Below are 20,424 nucleotides of genomic sequence, written 5' to 3' on the forward strand. Positions count from 1 at the left end.
CTTTTTTACAACTTTTATAATCATTAAAACGAAAAAGATCTATTTCTATTTTAAGATATCTGTCATCTCTACGAGATGTGTTTGGTCCAGACAACATGGGCCTGGTAACAAGAGGGTGCAGAGGGTTGATCTGGAGCATCAAGAGCTTTTGCATGTATATGTTTCAGCTGGTCTCATGTCTTTCCATACCATTTCCCCTGTTACATATAGCTAGAAGACGAAATTACAACATTACGGCAAGTTTTATCAGCAAAAGAAAGGCATCTGGTTGAAATAAAACAAAAGCTGGGCATGAACCTGATGAATGAATTAAAACAGAACTTCAGCAAAAGCTGGCATGACGTGCAGACCTCTACTGCGTAAGTGTATCAACAGAATTTTTAAGAAATCACTTAGCTTGCTGTCTCTTATCTCTTCTGTTGTTTTTTTTTTCCTATGCAGCTGCACTTGATCTTAGCCAAAAGGCTGAGAAGCGATTCCTATGCAGCTGATTTGGTACTTATGACTAGGAAAAATATTTTCTCTAGCAGTAAAATAGATATGAATAATCATTAAATATGTTGCATGATGCAGACTCTATAGTTAGCTTCATGAAATTAAACTGTTCACCTAACTCCATTTTTACTCAGATGACTTTTATGGGTTTGTATTTTTCTCTTTATTTTATATATTTTAAGCATTTGTTAAATGTATTTTTTCTTTATGTTTTCTCAAAAATTCTAAGTGGACAGGTGACTTTTCCCCAGAATACTTGGCATTCACTACAGGTTTTGAGTTTCTGTGACAAATGGTTGGCAGTTTTAGTACAGACTTGTTGCCCATTAATTTAAAAAGAAAAGCTTGGGGCGCCTGGGTGGCGCAGTCGGTTGAGCGTCCGACTTCAGCCAGGTCACGATCTCGCGTTCCGTGGGTTCGAGCCCCGCGTCGGGCTCTGGGCTGATGGCTCAGAGCCTGGAGCCTGTTTCCGATTCTGTGTCTCCCTCTCTCTCTGCCCCTCGCCCGTTCATGCTCTGTCTCTCTCTGTCCCAAAAATAAATAAACGTTGAAAAAAAAAAAATTTAAAAAAAAAGAAAAAGAAAAAGAGAAAAAGAAAAGCTTGTACTTTTCATATTTTAGGGATGTGCTTTTCATCTCTACTAACTCTAGAGAAAATTTAGAGGGCTAAGGCCATGTAGAATAATAGAAAAATATATATATATATGCATGTATATAAATATGCATATATATGTATATATATATGCATGCATATATATATACATATTGCTCTCTGTCCCTGGTTCCTGACACAGGGTCCCCAAATCCCTTGGAATTTCCATGGGGGTAGCAGTATCCTTTGTTCTAATGAGATGACCCCTGGTGGCTCTGGGATAGGGAGCTGGTCACTACAAAGACCAAGCCATGATTAGAGGTTTGGACTTGCAGTGCTATCCGCTATCCACTATCCTCCAGAGAAGGGAGAAGGGGGTGGAAATGGAGTTAATGACTGTATGATGGCGCCTCCATAAAAATCGCCAAAACATAGCATCCAGAGAGCTTCTGGGTTGGTGAACACATGGAGGTGCTGGGAGAGGTGCACCAGGAGAGAGCATGGAAGCCACACATCCCTCCCCATGTACCTCGCCCTGTGTATATCCTTTATCATATCCTCTTATTTTTTTAAGTTTATTTATTTATTTTGAGAGAGAGAGAGAGCGAGCACAAGTGGGGGAGGGGCAGAGAGAGGGAGAGAGAGAATCCCAAGCAGGTTCCAACTCAGGGCCCGATCTCACCTTGAGATCATGACCTGAGCTGAAATCAAGAGTCAGATGCTTAACTGACTGAGCCACCCCGGCCTCCCCCATATCCTTCTATAATAAACCAATAATCTAGTAGGTAAACCATTTTCCTGAATTCTGTAAACCACTCTAGCAAATTAATTAAACTTGAGGTCATGGGAACCTCCGATTTATAGCCCATCAGTCACAAGCACACAGGTGATATCATGGACTTAGATTGGCATCTGATGGGGGAGTGAGAAGGCAGTGTTGTGACACTGAGCCCTTAACCTGTGGGATCTGACACCATCTTCGGGTAGGTAGTGTCTTAAACTTTAGGACACCCAGCTCTTGTCACAGAATTGCTTGGTGAGGGAAAAACCATGCATCTGGTGTCAGATGTGTTGTGAGTGTGGTGGTCATTGAGAGCAAAGGAGACACACAGGAGAAGTGGGTTTCTCCTGCTGCTAGACCACCAGAAATGTTTTTGGCTTTCCCTTTATCTTTTTGGCTGATATTAGGCAAGATACAGAATAATTTAGGTATTCTACAGCCATGCTTTTTATTGGATTACTTTTAAAATTACATGAAATATCCAGCTACTGGGTGCTTTTCTAATGATTTAAAATATTTTGTTTGCCAGGTGTTCTTGAATCAAAGGAAGTAAGTGCCCACCTCATGATGTAATTTTTCTTCTTTTTGTGAGTTGGGGGTAGAGGCTGGTGGAGACAGTTCTTATCCCTATCCCTAATGTTAGCCCCAAATTTGTGCCTGCATGTAATGCATTTTCTTCCATAGCATTATCCATTGCATGGTAAAGATATTACATTCCTAGTATTTTAGTGGGAATCAATTTTTTTTTCTTTGCAGGTACTTTTCTCCTGGACAGAGATAGGCCCTACAGTAGGAAAAGGTACCAGTGATGGACAACAGATACTTCAGTTTTGCTGGGGGCAGCTTTGTCTGCTGGTTACTGAAAACTAAGACCTAAGACCTTAGTGCAAGTGCCTTTGTATAAAGAGTTCCATCTAAAAGGAACTTGATGATTCTCCACTTTGCTTCCCCTAGTTTCCATGTAAAGGCAAATGTTTTTTTCCCCTATCACAGCCTAGTATCTACTCCTATGCTTGTGCACCCCAAGGGCTCATCCAGACAGCGTCAGGGCACAGCCCAGAGTAGGGCAGGATGGAGCCAGGGAGCCCATCAGGTTATCTCCACAGGCAAATTAACCTTCCCCAACCCGATGGTGACAATTATGGAAGAAGATAAGAGACCACATATTGGTGCTTATCAATTTAAAATATATATTGCAACACTATATGAATAGTCTCCTGTAAAGGACAGATGGATTTTAGGTACTAAATTAAATGAGCTTCTCTGTCAGTAGTTTTGACTTCCATCTTTGCCCCTCAGTAGCACTATACCAGTTAATGGCCCTGACGGAGTGAGCCTGAACAATCTCCATTTTCCTGATTGTGGGCCCTCTTGTCACACTGATCTGAACTTCCCTCTGGGGTTTAAGACCCAGGTAAGATCTTTCGGCTTGGCCTCCCTAACCATGCTGTAGGGTGGGCTAACCTCACGGGAGATGGGATAACTCTGGCCATTCTGTTGCCGAAGGGAGGAATGGAGCCGTGGATATCTGGCCAGAGGGTACATCAAGTCTGCCCTAGTTCTGATGGGGGCAGGGTGGGAATAAATAGTCCTGAGGCATGGAATTAGAGTGAGCAAGTTCAAGGAGGGTGGGTAGCCCCTTCCCACATTGGAGAATATATAGTCTCTAATTTTCTCACGTTTGAAAAACAAATTAGTTTTATAGTCAGGCGGTACACTTAGTATCGAGCTTTTTGTTGCATGAATAGATTTATTCCCAAGGATTCTGGAGTTGAAAGACTATCAGGGAAACACAGTTTGGTTTTTGTGTTTGTTTACTTTACAAGTAATTCCAGATAACCAGTTAAACAGTAAGTTATGAGAAGCGACATGAAGGAAAAGAGTGTTAGGGGGATGTATGGAGCAGGAGTTTGAACCTTGCCTGGGGACTCAGGAAGGTTTTTCAAGGCAAGAGGTGGATGCTTCAGCAGAGCTCTGAAGGATGAGTGGGAAATCAATCAGGCCGGGAGAGGCAGGAAGAGCTCCTGGGGGAGGCACAGCCTGGTGATGGCCAGAAGGAGAGAAGGCTCCCTCTCCCCTGGGAAAGCAGTCTGGTTAATTAGTGTTGTTGACACAGCAGGGAGAAGTGGAAGAGGGGTGCACAGGGCCTTGTGGTGTCTGTTAATAGAGCTATTCTTATTCCACTGCCACTAGAAAGCCATTAAAGGGGTTGTGACAGTTCATTTACCCAACATGTCTTAACGTGTGCCTGCTATTAGTCATTATTACCCAGGAGCTAATCTAAGCTCTCGGGATGTAGGATTCAACAAGATGGACAAAGTTCCAACCTTCTTAGAGTGTTGAAATGGAAAAGAGCATGAAACCAGCAACAAAGCAAACACAGGAGATGCTGTCAGGAAGTACTATGATGAAAACAGCACAGGGTGATGGGCCAGAGGAGAGGGCAGAGGCACTGTGATTGAGTCCCGGTCAGGGATGTCCTGTCCTGGGAGGTTACTCTGAGCTAATACCTGAATGACTAGAAGGATCTAGTCTTGTGATGATGTAGGGGAGAGCTTTGGGGTTGAGACAAAATTTGCTGCAAAGACCTTGGGGCAAGAAGCGGTTTTGTACATGTCAGGAGCCCAAAGAAAGTGTGGTAGTGAGAGGGGCTGAGGTGGGAGTCTCGGGGGCCTCGCAGCCCATGTGGAGAAGGGGGGGGATCTTATTGCAAGGTTTTGGATGCCACTGGAGGATTTGAAGCAGCAAGTGATCTGTTCGAATTCACCTTTAAAAAAAAATCACTCTGGTAACTTTGTGTTATACAGATTGTGGAGACTGGAAAATCATTTCAGAGACTGTTGTAGTAATCCAGGTCAGTGAAGCGAGTGAGGAGCAGAAAGGGGACAGAATTGGAGGCCAGGCCAATGGGACTTCTCAGTGGTTTGGGGCTGAGACATGCAGGAGGTAAAGGGATCAAATATGACTGTCAGGTCTTTGACACGGGCAGCTGGTTGAGCATGGGGACTGTTTGCAGCAATGGGCATGTAGCATTGTGGCCAAGCCCGTGGACTATGGACTCCAATTGCTTGCATTGCAGTCTAGGTCCCCTGCATCCATGAAATGAGATCATATTAGTACCTATCTCATAGGCACTAAGAATTCAAGGAGTTAATATTTGTTAACAGGCAGGACAGTTTCTGATGCTTTGTAGGCCTATTTGCTGTTCTAGAAGACAAGTCTGGGGGAAGGGGGGAGACCCAAGAATTTTGTTTTGGTGTGTGCTGACTGAAATACCCAATAGACAAACAAGTGCATACATCTAGAAGGCAACTCAGAGGAAGAGTCAAGGATGGAAATGGACATGCAGAGTCATCTGCATGTTGATGTCATTGAAAGCTGAAGGACTAGATGACAGTTATTCAGAGATTATTTAATAAATCTGGATGATCATGGTTCATGGTATGAACCTTACTTTGTACGGAAGAATCAATCCTTAAGTGGAAGGCATGAGTATATCAGTAACACGATTCTAGGAAAGCACCTTTCTCCCGCCCTCTTTTCTTGGCTGCTGATAGAGGAGGAAAAGTCTTAATCACATGGTGGGGGGGTGGGGGAGCGGGGGGCAGGGCTTGGTAACAATCTATTTTCCCCTTGAATTAATTAAACCCCTGCTGTTAGTGCCATGTTACCCATTCTGGGACAAGATCTACACCTCATAGGATGAAAATTTTGATGTGAGAGAATGAGAAGCTGGGGTAAGGTGAGGTTGAGTAAAATTAAATTTCAAAGCACTAAAGAGAATTTTAGCTGTCAGAGGATTGAAGGTGATTCCCAGAGGCAATACTTTGCATACTGATTAAGCAATCATGACCTATTTAGTTTGATTTATACTGGAAAGAAAATCTATGATATGTTAATGAAGGATCTTGGCATATTTTAGCCTGTGGTAGGATTCAAAGAGGAATAGGACTGAATGATAGAAATAATTATATAGCAGACTGAAATGATCTCCTTTATAGAAAGATAACCATGCAGCAGCAAGTAAAAAGATCATCTGTAAACTGGGGTTTGTTGTTGCTGTTGTTTTTGTCATAGTTTGTATGGCTTTGATTTGGAATCTAAGAACATACACCAAAAATTCCCACCACCTCCTTTTGTTGTTGTTGTTGCTGCCGCTGGGGTTTTTGTTGTTGTTTGTTCTCTGCTGCTTTTTTGTGTTGTCTTTAGACTTTAAAGAGGCACGGATGGGGGAGGTGGTTGGTTTTGGAGTGTTAGAGGTAGGGAGGCGACCAGAGGAAAAATTGAATCTCTTCTTAGGTAGAAGGAGTAGGGATTCAGACATGCGACGTTCTTGTGGGCTATTCAAGCTGATAAGCTTCATTTCAGTGAGTGTTCAGCCTTTGCTAACCCCTGACATTTCCCCACTAATAAACCCTTCTGAGTTGTACCACAGACCAAATGGTGGGGCTGCCAAGAGGAGAAGGTTTGGGGAAGGAAATCCTTTTGGAACAATTAATAACTCCATCCTACATAAAGAGGAGTAAAATTCAGCATTAAGAAAACTTGAATTGAGCATGTGATTTACTTGCTCTTTGATTTTTGTGCTTCTAAGACTTCCAAACCATTATAGTCAATAATGATCATTCCCTCTTTTTTGTGAGAAGCTGTTGTAGCACCGTGGAGTTTGGAAGTGCCAGAGAAGATTAAAGACCTCATTTCAAAAGATACACATAGTCAATGTCTTAGACAGCTGTTTATTCTGCTTACCTTTCGGCTTTTATCTTATCACAGAAGGCAGGAAGTAGACTCTTTCAGGTTTAATTGATAACTATATTTTGGTAGTGTTTAGGGAACCTTCCAAAGAAAATAAGCCTCAAAACTTTGGTGTCTTTGGGGAGACGTGCATGGGCCACTGTTAAAATAATAATCTTTTTAAAATCCCATAACAGAAAGTATACCTGTGCTATAAAATATCTTCTTGTAAAAGGACTGTTGAATTAAAAAAAAAAATTAATGTTTATTTTTGAGAGAGAGAGAAAGAGAGAGCAGAAGCACGGGAGGAGCAGAGAAAGAGGGAGACACAGAATCTGAAGCTGGCTCCAAGCCCTGAGCTGTCAGCACAGAGCCCAGAGAGGGGCTCGAACTCATGAACTGCGAGATCATGACCTGAGCCAAAGTCGGATGCTTAACCGACTGAGCCACCCAGGCACCCCAAAAGACTGTTGAATTTTTAAAATTTACTTTGATTTGTGTGTAAAAAAATACTTTAAATCAAAACATTGTAGAACACCTGCTTTCTTCTTTTGATTAACACTACTTTCAAATCAGTAAGACATGACAAGATGAACTATGTGAAAAGTCAGCAGAATCCCTTTTGGCTGGCTTGCAGAGAACCTTACCCCTCACTACTGATAACCTCCTGGTCAGTGCACCAGCCAAACAGTTAACCTGTCCTGGCATTAACTGCTATCCATTCCTTAAAGAAAATGTGGCATATATACATATACAAAGGAATATCATTCAGCCATGACCAGGAAGGAAATCCTGCCTTGAGACACTACAGACAAACCTTGAGGGCATTATGCTAAGTGAAATAAGTCAGACAGAGAAGGACAGATACTGCATGGTATCAGTTGTACATGGAATCTAAAAATCATTTTTTTTTTTAAGTCAAATTTTTGGAAGCAGAGAGTGGAAGGGTGGTGGCTAGGCACAATGGTGTGGGGAAAATAGAGAACGTTTGGTAAAAGAACACAGACTTCCAGTTATAAGATGACTAAAATTCTGAGGATCTGATGTATAAAAGAGTGACTCTACTTGATAACTGTATGGTACGACTGAAATTTGCAAAGAGAGTAGGACTTCAATATTCTCACCAAAATATATATATAAACATGTGAGGTGATGGATGTGTTAATTAACTAAGTGGGAGGAATTCTTTCACAATGTGTATGTATATCAAATCACGGTGTATGCTTTAAATATCTTACAATTTTATTTGTCAGTTATACCTTAGTAAAGCTGAAAAAAAAAAAAAAAAACCCTACCCATCCCAGCCAGTCTCTGAAAAGTAAAGCCTGTGTTCCTGTTGACTTTCACTGAGAAATAGAAATTTTACTTGTACACTAAATAAAAAATCTCCCAGTAAGAAGTCTTTGGTGAGTTAAAGTGTGAGCTGCTCTGTGCTATCTACACTTTTGTCAAAGAAAGGTTCAGCACTGGACCAGATTCCAGCCTTGTTGGGAACTGCAGGTTCCTATAAGGCTGATGTTTGTCAGAATGGCTTTAGAGCACAGGAGGACACATTTCCCTTCCCGCATCTTAAGGCTTCCAAGTGCCCTCCCCCAGAGTCAAGAGCTTCACAGTGGGAAGTACTGACTCTGCATCTGTAGCTGAAGTCTGGGAATCAGCCTGGACTCTATTTCCTTCCATTGGCCCCGTGTGGTTCTTGCTCTAGTGTATTCAGGCACTGGGGACACAGCAGTGATGGACAAGATGTGGTCCCTGCCCTCAGGAAGTTCAGGCAGGTCACAGAGACAGATTTCAAAACCATAATTGCAACATGGTAGAAAAAATGTTCGGAAAGAGCTGTGTGAAGGGGTCATAGGAACACAGAGGAAGGGCACATAACACAGACTTCTTGGAGCATGTTTTCCCAATTTTTCTGCCTCCTGGCACATCATTGACAACACGCTGAGGGTACCTTAATATTTTGACTTTTTTTTAAAGTTTATTTATTTATTTTTGAGAGAGAGAGAGAGCGCGCACGCGTGCGCGCGCGCGCGCACACACACACACACACACACACACACACACACACACACGAGAATATGGGGGGAGGGGCAGAGAGAGAGAGGGAGAGAGAGAATCCCAAGCAGGTTCCACATTATCAGCCCAATACGGGGTCTATCCCATGAACCGTGAGATCATGACCTGAGCCGAAATCAAGAGGAGGACACATAACCAACTGAACTACTCAGGCGCCCCATTTTGACTTTTATTTAAGGAAAATATATTAGTCTCCTATTTCATCAGTTATGTAACTCAGCAATGTGTAACTTCTATTTAGCTTAAAATAAGAGACATAATCTAAAATGCTAAATACCCATTTCCATTTAAATTACAAGGTTGTCAAGTCAATTATAAGGTTGGTGTTTAAGTTGTTTTTCATTATTTGCATATTAGTGAATGTAATTTTATGTGATAGGGTTGAAAATCAGTTTTAAGTATTAGTAGTACAAACTGTGTGCCAAATTCCATGCCACAATAAAGGGTGTAAATTGTAAGTATGACATACTTGGGAGTTTTTAGTGGCCTGACAGGAGGGTCTTTTTTCAAGACGTGGGTGCCTCGCATCTAGATAGGGATGTATATTACTTCATTCAATCTTAAGATGGAGCCCAATCAGGATGCAGTGTAAGGTTACAGGATCTGTGCAGTGCGAAGTTCCGGAGGGACCTTTCTCTTACACTGTGAGTGGTACTTCTTAGAGCTTTTAAGTGCTCTGAGCCCAATGGCCTATTTCTCATGGGGTCCCTTGTTCCTTTGTTCTGGGAAACCACTTCTTCACATAGAACCCTCTGACATTGCCCACCCCCTCTACATCTCTTTCCCTCAATTATTGGTCTCTATGTAATGTATGTGGGATGGCTAGTAATTGTTTTCAAGAAATGTGGCAGTTAGTCTGGGGAGGAGAGGTATAAAAATGTGGGCAAAGAGGCACATCTTAGAATTCTTGAAATGCATTACCATTTATCTCCACAAATACTGGAGCTGATATAACTCACCTTCAAATGTGTGACGTCTCCAAAGCAAGAAGACATAATGAAGGAAGGAAGGCGCCCTGGTCCTAGCCTTATCTCTGTCTTTAAAAAGTCACGCAGTTGTTCTGGGCCCTGATCCCATCATCTGTAGTCTGAAGAAATTGGGCTCCAATGCCTTTCAGATTTAACATTATATAATTCTCAGGAATAAAGAGTTAACAGTCTTAAAAATCTCTCTTCAACACTCCTTTGAGCTCTCCATATGTTTGAATTTAAACTGAAATTGCACATAGGTATAGAGTTGCATTTTTTCATGATGAAGACTTAAATGCCACTTGTATTTCACTGAAGTACTCAGATTCCTGTATATACCCACCATATATTTTGCTAGAGAAGTGTTTAAAGCATCAAGTAGCTAGCACTTACTGCTTACTATATGCACTTCTCTCTGACTAGGTCTTTTATGTTTAAAATAAGCCCTCAAATTCAGACTATGATACACAAGTGTTCAAAAGTCACCTCATCTCTAAATTCAAAGCATTCTCAAATATATCAAGTTAAACTTCATGGAACAGTTTACAAGAAAATTAAATATTTGCTCTAACTGCAAGAAATTCCTGTGGAAATGCAGAAGCAATGCAAGAAGGAATTCTCTAACTAATACCCAGTCCCAGCCTCATGCAATGGTCACAGGTCGTGCAGGGTATTTCTTTACTTTTCTCTTGTGTCACCTTTCAGGCCTTACAGACTCACAGTCTTCCTAAAGATGCAGGTTTTGGTCCTTTTAATTCTTCAAAGTGGGGCATGTACAATACAACAAAATCCTTTTTCTTGGCAAATTTGATGGGATCACATGGCAGAGTGGCTAGAGCAGAGGTTTTAAGGCAAGATTTGGCCTGGTAAGTTCAAGGACTGGCGAGGAAGTCAGTGATGGAGCAGAATGAGCAGATAGAAAGAGGACCAGCTTGGGTGCGATCATCGCGAGGCCTGTTGCATGGACTTTGATTTTGACTCTGAGTCCTCGAGGTATCAGTCAAGTGGGAACATAGGCTTATCAGTCAAGTGGGAACATAGGCTTATTGTGAACAGATAATTGCAGTATTATATTTCTAAAACTGTTTAGAAAAAGTCACTACAGTATCCTAAGATCATGTGTCCTCCTTATTCCCAGCTATGAGTATTAGAAAAATAAGCTAAATACTAGTTGTATTTTGCCCTTTTCTGATTAATTTTACCCACTTGAACAATAAAAGCTAAGTCTTCACATTGAAATATACATTTTCTAATTTCTGTGTTATTTTTGGTGGCTAACTGTTTACTTGCAAGGGTCTCTTTTTGCAGAGTTAAAACACACACTTCTTTAAGAATAACTGTACTCTCGGAGCACGTCTACTGCTTGTGATCACACATCTGATCTGCAATTCAGATCTGTACTTGAATATGAATATTTTTCCTGAATTCAGATTTAATGGTCTGACTTTTCCATTGATAAGTAGCAGCCAACCCATCATCCCCAAACAATGAATAGAATCAGTAACTGCTATGGATCATCTTCCTAAATCTGTTTAGAAAAGGAGAGTTTCTTCTTTTTTTTAATGTTTATTTATTTTGAGAGAGAGAGTGAGAGCGCGTGCAAATGGCAGGGGGTGGGAGTGTTGGGGGAGAGAATCCCAGGCAGGCTCAGAGCTGTCAGTGCAAAGCCTGACGTGGGGCTCGAACTCACAAACCCTGAAATCATGATCTGAGCCAAGACCAAGAGTCGAATGCCTAACTAACTGAGCCACTCAGGTGCCCCTAGAAAAGGAAAATTTCAAAGTAAGGAAGGAGAAGGATGGTGAATGTTCTGTAGGTGATCATGACATATAAACTGTATTTCTATTGTTCTGTTTTACTTCTAGCTACAAGAAAACACATGAAACCCTGAGTCACGCAGGGCAGAAGGCAACTGCGGCTTTCAGCAATGTTGGGACGGCCATCAGCAAGAAGTTTGGAGACATGAGGTACCATGGGAAAGAACCTTGGGAATGACGCTAAGCCTTTGGCCTTCTGAGGGAAGGGAAACTTTCTCATTGGCCGGTCTTCCTAATGCATTCTTTTTTAACTGGATTAAAATTTTTATGTGGCTGATAGTGATAGTGACTAAGATAAAATTTTTAATGGAAAGTCTCTGCCCCAAAGTCGGGTTAGTTAGCCTGGTCCCAAAGATGCCCTCTCCATTAGGACATGACCTAGTAAAAATGGAAGATACAGGGTTCCTTTAATGCTTAGTAATTAGTAATAATTAGTAATTAGGGAGGATTTCAGAAGAATGCAGCACACACAGAATTTTATTCATTAAAATTTAAACAGTAAGTTAAATATGTATTCAATGGAGTATGCTTTGATAAACTATTCTAGGTTTCATTTTTGTATACATTCATTCATCTAGTATATTTTTTCTATACTAAATATTACATATTTATTCTGTTTTTCCCGAAAGGTACCATGGTAGATAGTCCTTGCATAATTTGGTTATTCTCAGTGTGTCATTATCATATAAAGTTAGGGTGAACATCAAGATTTTGAACTAAGAAATAAATGTCCTCACTATAGGCACCAGAAAAACAATGTAGTATTGACCATTCTTATTTTTTATTATGTTTTCGTAAGTTATCTCATATAGTGTTGTTACTTTCATTTTTTTTTTTTGCTTGTTTAAATACCTATCAGTTTATTTTGAATTTGGCAATATGCTTAAGAAATTTTTCTTTATAAATCAATTTTATTTTTCTCCCTAGAAATCAAATTCATTTTTAAAAAACTATTGAAGTATACATTTTAAATTTCTTTTAAAAAAAACTATGCATATTATTTCACTGGATTCTTTAAACTATTACTTTCTTTATTACTCTGCAACTTTGCTACTTGCAGACGAATATTTATATCTTTGTGTTTATTTTGTTCAGAAATAAACTTTACTGGATTGTGCCAAGTATTCATGTGCTATCTGAACAAGTTGGCATTCATGAGGCTAGAGTTAAGTACATAGCATGAATCTAAGTACATTGTTTTATATTCATATTTATTAATAATGCAGTAATGAAAAGCAACTGAAATTTTTCAGAGGCTGCATGTGATGAATGGATAAACCTTCTGGATTATTAATTAACCCCATTATTACAAATAAAATTTGTTGTCTTGTTAATGGCATTAAAACATTTATCTAAACTAATAATTTTTCTAAACAGAAAACACCCTATTACCTGTTATAGCCAGGAAAATACATTGTGCCACGTTTACAAAATTTGTTCTCCACATACTTAGTTGAAACCTTTCACTGGAACACTACGACCGCTGGAGTGTTATTTTCTCCAACTTGAGAGGACTTTATGAACACCTCTGACGCCTGTTTAAAGTACATATTTCCATATTCCACCTCTTGGAGATTATGCCTCAGTAGGTCTTGGGTGGACTTTAGGGATCTGCATTTGTAACAAGCTCTTAAGTGGTTCAACTTTAGGTGGTCAGGTTATGAGGAAGCCACATTCACTTAGCTCACCTGTACCCAGGTGTTCTGTTATGAAAGGGGGTAAGAGTGACAATATCATCAGGTCATTATAAAAGTTGTAGAAGAGAGTCTGCCGTGTATTAAGCACTCAATAAATGTTAGGGGTTTTTTTTTGTTTGTTTGTTTTTTGTTTTAGTTTATTTATTTACTTTGAGAGAGACAGCCAGGGTGAGTGGAGGAGGGGCAGAGAGAAGGAGAGAGAGAAAATCCCAAGCAAGCTCCATGCTGCTAGAGCAGAGCCTGATGCAGGGCTTGAACCCATGACCTGAACCGAAATCAAGAGTCGGATGCTTAACCGACTGAGCCACCCCTGCTAGTTTTTATCCTTACTAAGTGACTGTCTCAGTTACAAGTGACCCCCACAAGATGGCAGTTAGGAAGTGTACATTAACAGGAGTGCACTGTATTTTGTAAAGGTTTTGGTAGTTTTCCTAAGTAGAAAAGAATGAAGACTGTTTCACATACGTAATATGTTAACCTATTCATGTTCATACGCTAATTGGGTATGACATCAAGGTTGTGTTAACTTCTTTTTCTTCTGTTTCAGTGTAGATTTGTTTTAGGGTAATGGATAGTCTATTTCCCAGAAGTTCCCAACCTTTTCATTAATTGTTTCTCTATATAGAGGATACAACACTTTCATTCTAAACTGTGGCTAAAAATGTTAGTTAATGTAGCCTATGTTAGTGGAGACTCAAATGTGGTCCTGTAATATGTTGTAGACTTTGCAAACTTAGGACCTATATTTTTCCCAAACTATAACTCTAACATTAAATATAATTGCAGATAAGTCCCTGTGAAATCAACAAGTTTTATGAAAAATTTTTAGTCTTAAATTATGCTAGAACAAATAATATATGTGAAAGTCATATTTGAAAAGTACTTAAATTTAGTGTAATAAAGATTCTTAAATGAGAAATTAGTAAGATTTTATTTTTCGTTTAAATTAATTTGCTAATTTATAAAATAATAGTAGATAAATTTTAAAAATTTATCACATTTTACTTTGAATACCTTTTTAATTTAAAACATCGTATTTTCTGGGGCTCCTGGGTGGCTCAGTCAGTTAAGTGTCTGACTTTGGCTCAGGTCATGATCTCAAGGTCTGGGAGTTCAAGCCCCGTGTTGGGCTCTGTAATGACAGCTCAGAGCCTGGAGCCTGCTTTGGATTCTGTGTGTCCCTCTCTCTGCTCCTTCCCCACTCACACTCACTCTCTCTCTCTCAGAAATAAATAAAACATTAAAATATTTTTAAATATCATATTATCCTATATTCTTGTTAGTTACACCGTAAAATTTTCTTGTGTGTTCTGGGAAAAAGTTTCTGAACTTGTTCAAAAAGATTGCCAGCAATATTCAGATCCTGGAAAGAAAAAGAGTACCTCTTCAATTTTTTTTTTTTTAGTTTATTTATTTATTTTGAGAGGGAGAGGGAGAGAGTGTGAGTGGGGTAGAGGTGGCAGGGGAAGGGGTGGTGGGGGAGAGAATCTCAAGTGCTAAAAGCACAGCATCCAATGTGGGGCTCCATCTGAGGAAGCGTGAGATCATGACCTGAGCCAAAATCAAGAGTTGGACCTTAATCAACCTAAGCTCCCCTTAAATTGATATGTTTTCTAAAAAACAAGTCATATTTTTCAAGCTAAGATTCTCCTTTTATCGTGATTGACATTGCCTGAAGTCCCCATAGCCCCATCAATGGAACTGCCCCCCCTTCTCCACCTGTAAAATAACATTGTTAATAGATGGCTACCTAACTAAAATGCTTTCTGCAAAGTGAAAATGAGGACACATTTATGAAAGTACTCTGAAGAAATGCAAGCTCTTGGAATCATTTTGATAATAACACTGGCATCTTCTTGGAACTTCGCAGTTGTTTATTCAAATGGTGTGTGAACTAGTGGAGGTGAAATCTCTGGAGGAGGTATATACCTTAATAGAGTCCAACCATCTCTATAGATAGCTGTGAGAACAACAGAAGCACAACTTATAACAGGTTGGTAAAGTAATTGTGAAGACACATTAAAAAGTATACTCCAAAAGAGTAATATATGGAGTCGCATAGTCTTTGCTTTGGGGCTGAGAGAGGGGACAAAGGGCACTGTGGTCCTGTCTTTGCATCCTGATATGCTAACTCTGCTCCTGCTCTCTCTTGTGCTGCCTGGGCTGCAGGTCTCACTCCATCGGGTAAGCGCCGCCTCTGGGTCCCTGCCAGCTCCTTGGCTGTTCCCTTCTTTCCCAGAGCCCACTGCTTCCCGCACACCGTGGGTGTGCTTCAGCCAAAACACTAGATCTCTTTTCCTGAGAGTGTTCATGACCAAGAAATTACAGAGTACAGGGCATCTAATGGGTTTGAATTTATTTAAGCACATATTTGTATCATTTCTGAGTCATTTACACCAGTTTCGCTTGCTGAGCAATCTCTTAGGAATCCCTTCCTACATTCCCAATCGTTCCTGCGTTGGCAGGGGTCCTTAGAATTGAAAGAATTAAAAAAAAAAAAAAAAAAAAAAGCACAAATTGAGGTGTGTGTGTGTGTGTGTGTGTGTGTGTGTGTGTGTGTGTGTGTTTTAAATGTTTATTTATTTATTTAGAGGGAAATAGAGTGAGAGCAGGGGAGGGTCAGAGAGAGAGGGAGAGAGAATCCCAAACAGCCTCCATGCTGTCAGCAAGGAGCCCGACTCAGGGCTGGATCTCACAAACCATGAGATTATGGCCTGAGTTGAGAGCTCAAGAGTCAGACAACTAACCCACTGAGCCACCCAGTCACCAAGAGTTGTGTGGTTTTATGAGACTTTAAAAAGTAAAATTGAGAAACAAAATTATTTTCTCTAGATTGTTTTTCTGAAATTCTTATAACTGTTTCTTATGTGGATGGTTTACCTTCAACTTTCTGTTCCTTCTGAAGAGGGGAAAGGTTACCAGAAGACCACTTATGATAGGAAATGTGCAGTTGTCCAGTTAAGCCTTCTGTTAGGTGAAATCTTATTACACACTTTTGAGGTAGGATATACTTTTGAGGGGGGGATTTTTTTTCCTAAGTAAACTGCCTGTATTTAAAGAGGTGAATTAGATTAATAATGCTGATGAATTTCTTTTAGTAATTCTTTTTTAAACATAACTTCTGAGGAAATGTTTTGCCTATGGTTTCTAAGTGGAGCGTGTAAGTAAGATCATAAGTACCCCCTGAATTTCTTTGTCCTTTTCTTTCTGAGTTCGAGTAAAGTGCTGCCCATACTAATGACTTCAGTGGATATTGTTGGGGAAGGGTGAGGAGTTTGATTTTTGATTGCTTACTCTTATTTTCTTGGGAGGAGAGAAGCAGGGATAGTGTTGGAAAGTGTGAAGGGGGAGCGCCATCCCAGGTAGTGTGACCCTGTAGTGCTCCCTCTCTCTGCCCAGCCTGATTTCTGAGTGGAACTCACAAAGGAATTACAGGCGATCAGAGAAAAGATGACTCAGCTACCATAGGATTAATAGAGAAGGCCGAAACCCTTAGAATTCTCAGAAATATTGGTATTTGTACCAGATGTCCTGGAATGGATACTGAAGTCCTTGCTCCCATGTTGAACTGTGCTGATGGTGTTTGCCTGCCATGTGTTTCCTTGAATGTCTTATGTTAACTACAAGTATTCCTCTGGAGAGTTTCTCTACAATGGAACGATTAGCTTTTACCTGCTGGGCTCTACTTCCTCAGTACAGCCCTTCCTCTCTTCCTGAACAGAAGGGAGGGGAGAGGGAGCTGGACCTAGAGAGGGTGTCCACGGGCTCCTGGGCACACCTGAGGAAACCAGACATTCTCCTCATCCTCAAAGTTCCCAGCCCACAGAGAACCCACAGGAAGTAAAATAACATGCAACTTGAACAGTGTACTCTTCTTTATGCCCTTGAAAGCTGACCGTGGTCCTTCCTACCCAACGAAAACAAATGTCATCTTGGTGGGGTGGGCAAGGAATACTTCAGACAGTTGAAATTGCTGTTTTAAGAACTGTGAAGAGGGAGTTTCTCATGTACTTATGTTGTGCTATCTTTTCTCTCTTTTTTTTTCTTTTAATCTGCTTTTGCCCTGAAGCTACTCCATTCGCCATTCCATAAGTATGCCTGCTATGAGGTAATGTGTGTCAATTACTTTATATAATATCAATGCAAAATGTATGAAGTGTGACTTTATTGATATTTACTTGTGGAGTTTTTCCCCCCTCTCAATATGAAAGGAAATCCCCTGACCTCCTGTATTCTCTTTTCTGATGGCCTTCAGGAGAAAAGGCTGAGGGTTCTACAGAAGGAGGGTATAATGGGCTTCTGCTTTTGACCAAACTGGCTTAAATCCAGCCTCTTCTCATTTGTGTAACCTGAGACAAGTCACTTAACCTTCTCAACTTCCATTCTCTTATCTGTTCATTGGGAGAAATAAGACCCACTGCACATGTTGTTGTGTGACACAAACCAAGTAACCTGTGTAAAGCACATTCTTAGCACTGGCCTGGACGAACACACCTGCAAAGGCGGAAGGACATTCTTTATTTCAGCAGAATTAAATGCAAGCCTGGGAGACAGTTTAAATGAAAGAAATAGGAGACCAGAGGGCTATGGTTGTAGAGAGGATATTAACAGGATTTTTTAAGGTAAATACTAAGGTGAGGTGTCTGTTGAATAATAAAATAATAAGTCATTAAAATTACTAACTGGATGGAAACCTCCGAGAAAGACATTCCCCACTTTGAGTTTGCATGGCTTAATTAGATAAAAGCACACTAATAGTAATAGGGCATGGAAGAATGAATGTCAGACTGGGGGTCAGAAGATGCAGATTGTAGCCCACTTCTGCCATAAATGAACTTGGCAGCCCTGGGAAAGTCACCTCAGTGATAGCAGTTTCTTCATATTTAAAGGAAGAGGCTAAAACCAGATTACTGCTTCCCCCACGGTGCTTGCTGTGGGAGGGCTGCCGTGGGCTAGGCTGGCACGGTGGGGGGGTGGGTTGTGGGAGATCAGGCCTCCAGGACCCTCCCCCACTACAGTCTGAACTATCCCCATGCTCCCTGCTTTATAGTGTATATTCATACCAAATCTGCATAGTTTGAGACCACCGAAGCCAAATTCTTTTGGGGTCATTTGTAGCTGTATATGACCTGATTAAATCTGAGGAAATAGCTTCTCCCTGTTCTCTAGCACACATCCTAGTGTAATTTAATTACAGGAATGTCTGTTTTATTATCCTGATGATGTTTCTTCCACACTGGGGTTGTATAGTTACTTGAGAAATTCAGCCGCAGTATTTGATTTCCCTAATTTGGTGGTAAATAGAAAGCATAGATTCAAGATTGCCTAGTCTATCTTTGAATGACTTGCTCCCTGTGGCATAAAAACACTCAAATTGAGTAGCACATCCTGCAGCCCTGAGCTCCTTTACATGTCCAATTCTAAGTGTAGGTGTCCAAAGAAGGGCTTGCCAAAAATTAACATGGTTTTGCTCTATGAACCCATCTAGTGGCTTATGTAGTCCTCATGCAGATGTAGTCTTATTGGCTTATGCAGATGTAGTCCTCATGATCTTGCCTGAAATTAACTTAAAAAAAATTTTTACTCATCTAACATGTACCCATGAAGCATTAGGCTGAATTGTCTGACCACCGCAGGCCTGTTAACTGATCAGTGATAGGCAGGCATGTAAGCAGGCTTGCCCAAATAAAACCCACAGTGGAAGTAAAGTGCCAGTGAATGTATACTCTTGAGTCATTCAGATATAAATTTGTTAATATTTCATAATGAAACAGCAATATTATGAAGGATTACCCAAGAATTTGACTTATACTTGCATTATAGATAAGATGTGAGATCTTAAGGCCCTGTAAACTCACTGTTCTTAATTCATACAGTATGAATGCAGATGCATTTCTGACCATCTGGAGTGTCACAGTTTCCGGAGATAATCTCTAACAAAGCCAAATGCACTCCAAAAACATATTATGTACATTAGTTTCCTCTTGATAGTATTAGATCCATGCTTCACTCCACACCATACAAAGAAGCCCATATATTATAGCCATTCTCCCTTGTAAAATTCCTCTAGGCCATTCCTTTTATTTCAGTTATTTTGCACTCAAGACAGGGCAGCTTATTAAAGTTAGTATCATTCAGTTGAGTTATTTGACTTGAAAATGATGACAGTCCTTGTGGCTGAGTGCTTATATGGATACAAGAATTCAGATACATTTTTAGTTCCTTCTTAGTTCCTGTTTCTTTAGTTAGGGATATCATTTTCAATGGTCATGGTGTCATTAAATCATGATGTCATGTGGCCAAATCCAATATAGGAAACCAAAAAGCACCAAATGAAGTATCTAACGCTTAAAGTAACAAGATGGTGTATATAGATTATTTAACACAATGAATGAGTCACAAATAAAATGTCAATAACTGAAAAGATTCTGTTTGGTAAGAGAACAAAAAGTATATCCTCTTTATGAGGAAAAACAATGAAAGCATTGACGTTCAGAAACACCACTTCATGAAAATTGACGAAATGATTACCTTTTGAGGCATGGAAAAGAAAAATTTATGAGCCTTTTTTTTTTTCCTGGAGCTATTTCTGTCTTCTCTCACATTTACTGAAATAAATAACTTTAAATTCCAGGGGAGGCAACTCTAACACAACATTCTTCAGATAGACTTTCCATTGCTTACCAAAAAAAAAAAAAAAAAAAAGTTGGAAAAAGGAGTACTGTGCTAGAAACAATTAATTAGGAAATGACAAATTAAGCTATCACTCCTTTGACTCATTGGAAATGATTTCCGGTGCCCCTTGAAATTATTACAGTTGTGTCATTAACAAAATGCTGTACTATTTATTCTACAGTTGATTATCTGAATATTTTATCTAGAAAATGTCCATGTCAGGACATGGCTGTGGTGCAGAGATGATGTTTACCAATAAAAACAGAAAGCCATGGTTTCTGCAACCGGCACAGTTGCTAAGACAGCGAGTCTTTGGGGCTGACCTCTCTTCTTTTTTTGTTATTTTAGGAATTCTCCTACTTTCAAATCATTTGAGGAGAGGGTTGAGACAACTGTCACAAGCCTTAAGGTACAGATGAAGTGAATTTTGTGTCGTTGGGTCCGTGAATCAGGACAGCATTAGTCACTGCTATGGTTAGTTCCGAAGGCAGGGCCGCCAGCATTTGGCGCAGCCAGGAAGGCAAACTTGCACAGAGTCCATCTTTTTCTTTCCATGTGAATCTATCAATAAAACCAGTACTGAACGGTG

General features: G+C 40.2%; 1 protein-coding gene across 9 annotated transcripts in view; it reads left to right on the forward strand.

Annotated features, from left to right (window-relative positions):
* The window catches only part of TPD52L1 (TPD52 like 1), a 113,441-nt gene that overhangs the window by 87,888 nt on the left and 5,129 nt on the right, over positions 1-20,424 (forward strand). For 4 of the 9 annotated variants that reach the window (XM_040474546.1, XM_040474542.1, XM_040474544.1 and 1 more), the window contains exons 3-7: positions 211-359; positions 11,512-11,613; positions 15,330-15,344; positions 17,230-17,268; positions 20,184-20,244. In XM_040474546.1, the coding sequence (XP_040330480.1) occupies positions 211-359; positions 11,512-11,613; positions 15,330-15,344; positions 17,230-17,268; positions 20,184-20,244 (366 nt within the window). Of the gene's footprint in view, positions 1-210; positions 360-11,511; positions 11,614-15,030; positions 15,074-15,329; positions 15,345-17,229; positions 17,269-20,183; positions 20,245-20,424 lie in introns of those variants that run through there. The other 5 variants (XM_040474543.1, XM_040474547.1, XM_040474548.1 and 2 more) reach the window with 5 other exon arrangements.

This window comes from Herpailurus yagouaroundi, unplaced genomic scaffold (genome assembly GCF_014898765.1).
Source record: "Herpailurus yagouaroundi ecotype Mexico unplaced genomic scaffold, PumYag 139, whole genome shotgun sequence".
NCBI lineage: Eukaryota > Metazoa > Chordata > Mammalia > Carnivora > Felidae > Herpailurus > Herpailurus yagouaroundi.